This window comes from Phallusia mammillata, chromosome 3, assembly GCF_965637545.1.
Source record: "Phallusia mammillata chromosome 3, kaPhaMamm4.hap1.1, whole genome shotgun sequence".
NCBI classification, from domain to species: Eukaryota; Metazoa; Chordata; class Ascidiacea; order Phlebobranchia; family Ascidiidae; genus Phallusia; species Phallusia mammillata.
The window spans coordinates 8800324-8804426 of NC_137254.1; the positions used below are offsets into that span (position 1 = coordinate 8800324).

Here is a 4103-nt window from a genome sequence, read left to right on the forward strand (position 1 = left end):
CATTCTTCAAAATAAATAAGTTTGTGTTTGAAAAAAAGGAAAAAAAATGTGTGGTATTTAACCAACTTAACGTACACAGTAAACTTTCATTAATTCGGACCGAAAAATTTTTCGGATTAGGCGAAGATTCTAAATAACCGATGTCAGTTAGTTCAAGCTTTATCACATTATAATACAATCATTTGCAGCACAAGATTTGTCCAAATTATGCGAAGATCCGGATTCACCAAGGTTTACTGTGCAAATTTGTTAGCAACAAATGGAAAATTTTTGGATAATAGCCAGTTATAGTACTAAATCATAGCAAGGACACTTTGCAGAAAAAGTATCCATTTTTGCATGAACAAAAACAAAAGTTACAGTTTAGGCAAAAGTAGCAATAACATCCCATTGTTTACAAGTGGATAATTTTATCCACCGGTGGTTTTTGGGTAGCTTCAGGTTGTCCAGAAACGTTTACCACAATTTTACCCTTTGTGTGGCCTTCTCCGAGTTTTTTAAACGCTTTTGGTACATCATCAAATTGATAAATGTTTTTGGCATCGACAATCGGTTTTATATTTCCAGAGTCAATGTATCTTGCAACTTCAAGCAAGGAGTTGCGATCAGGCTGGTAGATTCCCCATTTTACGTTAATTCCATAGTTGCGGGACCTGTCTCTAATCATTTGTGACATTGATGCGCCCAGACCTGCAATAACTCCATATCTGTTGGTGCGCTCGACTAAATTGTTTTGTAAAGTTGCATAAGTGCCGCCTGAAATTAGAAGGGGTTTTGCCCATGCAGGCGTAGCAGCTCCAATAATGTCAAAAACAATCCCATATTTATCTTGTTTGGATACCACTTCATCAACATTCTCAGTGTGATAGTTTATACATTCTGCGCCAAGACTACTGCAAATCTTTTGACCAGCGGATGAGCAGGTTGTTGTAACGGAAAATCCATTCGCACGTAAATATTGAATTGCAAAAGTTCCAATACCTCCACTTCCGCCTAACACTAAGGCGCGATTGCATTTTTCACGAATACTCAGAGCTTCTTTTAAAGTTGAAACAACGGTTAATGCCACATACGGAATAGAAGCGGCGTCAATGTGGCTACATGTTGCTGGTTTTTGGACCACATAAGCAAGATCTACAGCTATATAGTCACTAAGTGTACCTTGGTTATACAGTGCAGGGGCACCATATACTTCATCGCCAGGTTCAAGGTCATAGACACCGGTGCCAACATCTATGACTGTGCCCGAAAAGTCGCGGCCCATAACCAAAGGGAATTCATAGTCTTTTAAAAATTCAGCTTTTGTTGGAAAGTGGTCAAAAAATTTAAACAGAAAGTTTCTTTGAAAATTGAACAGTTGTTCCCCATAACCTTGGCACATTCTTATGTCTATAGGGTTTAAACTGGCAGCATGGACTTTAACTAAAACGTCATTGGGCTGTCGCACTTGCTGCAAAAGGTATGTTTTTCTAGCATCAATTCCAGTAACCATCTTATGCTGTGGCAAATTGATGGCTTCTTTTTTCAGAACTTTTTCCGGAGCACCATACTGGTCAATAAACCACGATTGCATGTATTCTGGGATTTTAAATCCACGCTCTTGGAATTCTGCCCATTGCTGAAAATTTTCCTTGTGTTCCACTTTTTTCTTTTTCAGCTTTTCTCTAGTTGACTCGGCAAACTTGGTTCTGACATTTTGTTGCAATTTGAAAGTTCGTTGACCAAGTTTTAACTTTGTTATACAATGCATGTTTCTATGAAAAACTATACAAACAAGAATATTAAACAATAATGTGAATATTAAACAAAAATAAATAAATAATGTGTATGATAGGGTTCCTCTATTTCCTGTATTGGATTTTTTAACTCCAGGATTTTTTTTTAATTTTCCAACATCCTGACCAAACAAATTTTTTTTTCGCTGCAAACTTCTAATTAGACCTATTTCCTATTAAGGACCATAATTATTTGCAGTCTGGTTGAGCAAAAACAAGTTTTGTAAATTATAAAAATGAACTGGTTTTTTAGTATGGCTTACTTTATCATTGAAATCACCATATTTCGGAAACATCTGGCAAGAATTTGAACATTACCGCTGTTTTGTGCAAAATCGTACACAAAAGCACTTTTTTGCTTGATTGTCTGTTTCCCAGGAAAAACAAATTTCCAGGGATTCAGAAACGCAATTTTGCCGGGAAATCCCAGGAATTTCCCATTGAGGGAACAATAGTGTATAATAAGTTGCAGACAGTGCACACTGTTTCGACCCATAAGGTCATGCAAATAGGTAAGCCAATAGACAATTTTTTTTACTGCACATTAAATAACACAGGATTCTTTTTATTCCTGTACACAATTTGTGCTGTCATTTTTTACCAATATTTCTGCCATTGTAAAAGCATCGAGCCAATAAATGATAAGCTATATAAGGTCTAATCAGTGCAGCAGGTCGAAATCAAAACAGCATGCACTGTCTGCAGTTTCTGCCATTGTTTTTGCAAATTTTTTTTTCTCTTAACAGTCAACACAGATTGGGCATTTTTTAGGCTTTTGTTGCTGTGTGTTTGACTGTGTTAACAGAAGGCCCAATTCAAACTTAAACTGTTAACAGAAGGCACATTTCAAACTTACTGTCAGCAGGTCTTGTTAGTTTACGGTTTAACTTGCGTATGATGCCTATTACTTAGGTGAATTATATATAGCTAAAAAACATAAAAAACGGCAGATGATTTTAGACTTAAAGTTTACAGTTTGGAATTAAGTAAAGTTTAAACGAACCTTACACTATTTACCTAGAAAGTTGGTAAATGGATGATACAGTTACGGCAAAGTCAGGTTGTTTAAGAACACGCGTTTAATAATTGCAGCATGAAAATTCTGCAGTGCGTTATTAGTAAAATTTCATAGAAATCATAGCAAAAACACGCTTTGCAAAATATAAAATTATATTAAAATGAAAAAAAAAAAAAAAACCAACAAAATACTTCTTTTTTGCGAAACGGATGGCGGTTAAAATAAATAAACGATACATCGATTTCAGTAAATGATTGTCTTTTTTGAAAGCAGCAAGACAAATTACAAAAATGCCAATGAAATCATCTGGCCTTACTTACTTTGTTTAAAAAAGCCTATACAACGTGGCTTGAACCAAAATCAAATTCAAATGTGCAATATTTTTTTAGCAATGCACCTAGCACCACATCACGAAACTCATGGGTCATGTACTTAACGTAAACCAAAATTAAAATTTTTAATTCAGTTTGTAAAGTTTTGTGCTTATTCTGAGCTAACACTGGGTTCAAATCAATTGTTAAGCTGATGACAAACTTAATCAATATTGTGACAAATAACTGAAGTATATTTAAATCTATTTTGGCAAGAGAACTACTGATTGTTTGGCGAAAAGTTTCAGAATTATTCAAGCGTGAATGCACAAAAAAGTACGGTAGATGTTTTCATTACGTCATCGATTGGCATAAATAGGGTATTTCCCGACCTGCAAACCGTTATCGTGTAAACATTTTAGAGATGAAATTTATTTAAAAAATCGCACGCTTTTTTTGGTTGTTAAAATTTATCTGTTGAAACTGTTGTTGTCGCCTATTTTACAACCTAACCAAGTGTGACGTTAAGCGTACCGTGAGAAGGTTCCGGTTTTTGTGTTTACTTAAGAAGAAGGAAGAAATGAGAATAAGAAACTAAAGCTGTTCAAAACTAAAATCGATTCGACCCTAACAAACAACGCATGAAAAATTTTGTTACATTAGATCCAATTTTTGTCATGCTATTAGATGAAGAATGCTGTACATAACAATCAACATTTTAAAAGAGCTTTTTAATATGTGAAGGTTTCACCAAAGTTTAACTGATGATTGTTAAGCTATATGTTTTAGGATTTTGGATATCAACATTGTTAGTTTATGTCATAGGGTTGGGAAGTTATTGCGTTTAGTCAAGAAAATACACCAGACCCGGAATTTGTATCCTGTTTGCACTTGCAGTTAAACATTTTATGTGGTTTACTAATATGTTGTCACTAATAAATCTTTTTGGGATTATTTTTCGACGTTTTTAGGCTAAATTTTTACTTTATTTTTAGGTTA

General features: G+C 34.6%; 1 protein-coding gene across 1 annotated transcript; it reads right to left on the reverse strand.

The window, feature by feature from the left end:
- Positions 1-2: 2 nt before the first annotated feature.
- On the reverse strand, positions 3-1761 carry LOC145218707 (NAD(P)H oxidoreductase RTN4IP1, mitochondrial-like). Its single transcript, XM_080086114.1, has one exon. The coding sequence runs from the start codon at positions 1748-1750 to the stop codon at positions 395-397; it is 1356 nt and encodes a 451-aa protein (XP_079942240.1). The 5' UTR covers positions 1751-1761; the 3' UTR covers positions 3-394.
- Positions 1762-4103: the final 2342 nt, after the last annotated feature.

Bases quoted from the DNA above. Each gene is read 5' to 3' on its own strand.
- LOC145218707 (XM_080086114.1), bottom strand. From the start codon at position 1,750: ATGCATTGTATAACAAAGTTAAAACTTGGTCAACGAACTTTCAAATTG.